At 34.9% G+C, this 1,860-nt stretch overlaps 1 protein-coding gene across 1 annotated transcript; it reads right to left on the reverse strand.

The window, feature by feature from the left end:
* Positions 1 to 626: 626 nt before the first annotated feature.
* Positions 627 to 1,677, reverse strand: LOC21410443 (zinc finger protein 3). Its single transcript, XM_010102220.2, has one exon. It carries the CDS (start codon positions 1,587 to 1,589, stop codon positions 726 to 728), a length of 864 nt encoding a protein of 287 aa, XP_010100522.1. The 5' UTR covers positions 1,590 to 1,677; the 3' UTR covers positions 627 to 725.
* Positions 1,678 to 1,860: the final 183 nt, after the last annotated feature.

Raw genomic sequence — 1,860 nt, forward strand, 5'->3', positions numbered from 1 at the left:
AACGTACAATAATGGCACCTGAAATTGATTAGATATTGTCCTAAGAGATCAATAGGTTGAAACTGAAATTATCAATTAGTATTTAATTAATTTGGTAGTACAATATTACGAATAAACAAATGTGAATTCAGCCCAATCAAAGTGTTCAAAATTCATCAATTGTGGCATTCACCACTCTCAACAATATACTGCCATTTCTTTATTATCTGCTTATTTAGATTTGAATGATATATGCTTGGCAATAAAGATACATAAACGTACAATAATGGCACCTGAAATTGATTAATTATATACTGTCCTAAGAGATCAATAGGTTGAAACTGCAATTCTCAATTAGTATTTAATTAATTGGTAGTACAATAAGCCCAATTAAAGTGTTCAAAATTCATCAATTGTAGCTTGCACCACTCAACAATATTGCCATTTCTGCTTGTATACCTCATAAAATTTGCATGTATTGTGCATGCATACGATTCCATAACCTCTACAAGAAGTTGCACATAAAACTGTATGATCATATATAATCAATGGTTAATCTTTCTTTCTTTGATCAAATATTTGTTTATGCCTTGATCAGTTTTGTTCTTTCTTTTCATCTTTGCCAATCATATTCAAAAGTTGGAAAGAATCAAAGTCACTGTTGAAGAAGACATTAACACATCACTGTTTAACCTACACTGCTAAAAACTCTTTTCTTTTTCTTTTTCTTTTTTTTTTTTGCTTTTTCATATCCCACTTGGGGAGGAGCTAGCTATCTTTGATTGAAATCCTAGACCTAACTGAAGATCTAAAGATTTACAGCTTTGTTTCGGAGAAGGCTTGAAGATGACAGAAGATCCATTGTTTGCTCCTCCTGATCTCATGTTGTCTGAAGCATGTGTTGTTAAGGTGAACTTGCATGTTTCTTGGATGGAAGGGGTATAATTGTAATTATCGTAATTAGTTGGTGAAGAATACCAACTATTACTATTAGATAGCTGAGAAGAATTATGATGATCAGCATATTCAAAAGGGTTGAAACTAATCTGTTGGGACTCATCATGGAAGGTCAAATCTGAGGCATTATATGAAGAGGAATAATAATTATCAAACAACATTGGTGGGGTAGTAGTGGAAGTAGTATTTGAGCCTGAATTATATTGGTATGAAAAGCCAAGGCTGTTTTGGAAAGGTTGAAGGTAATAGCTGAGGCTGGCTTTCCTGGCTTGAAGCTGCAACCTTTTCTTCTTCATTCTCTCCTTCTTGTGGGCATTTTGATGGCCTCCCAACGCCTGCGAATTCGCAAACTCCTTGAAGCAATACTGGCACTCAAACTTCCTGTCATGATTAATATGATCTGGCGAGCTTTTTATGGTGATCTCCTTGGGAGGTACAGAGTTTGAGGAGTTGACACTCTCATCTCCTAATTCTGCTGATGAGCCGCCGCCTTTCAAAGAGCTCGTTTCGTGATCGATATTATTATTAATCTTGCATGGATTCAGCTCAAAACCAAACAATTTGAGCTTCTTCTCAATACAAGATCCAGAAGAATGGCCATCATGTTCCTCATCACATGAGGGATGAAGATGGCTTAAGGCATCTTTTGCCATATTGTTTGGCTTAATTAATACAAGAGGGGTTTTAATTATTTGTGTGTGGGATTTCTTTGGTGGTGAAATTGTGCACAGATTAGTGGTTGGTTTCACTTGCTTTTATAGTAGACTCTTTGTGGTTTACAACGATGCAATGCATCTAAACAATAATAGGTTTAATAAACACAAACGGCACAAGCACACTCAATGGTCATTTTATAAAAAAAAAAAAAAGGCAGAAAAGAAAAGTCAGATCAGAGAAGCCATCTCATGCAATATTTATTTTTTA

The sequence above is a fragment of the Morus notabilis genome, unplaced genomic scaffold (assembly GCF_000414095.1).
Source record: "Morus notabilis unplaced genomic scaffold, ASM41409v2 Scaffold99, whole genome shotgun sequence".
Lineage (NCBI taxonomy): Eukaryota > Viridiplantae > Streptophyta > Magnoliopsida > Rosales > Moraceae > Morus > Morus notabilis.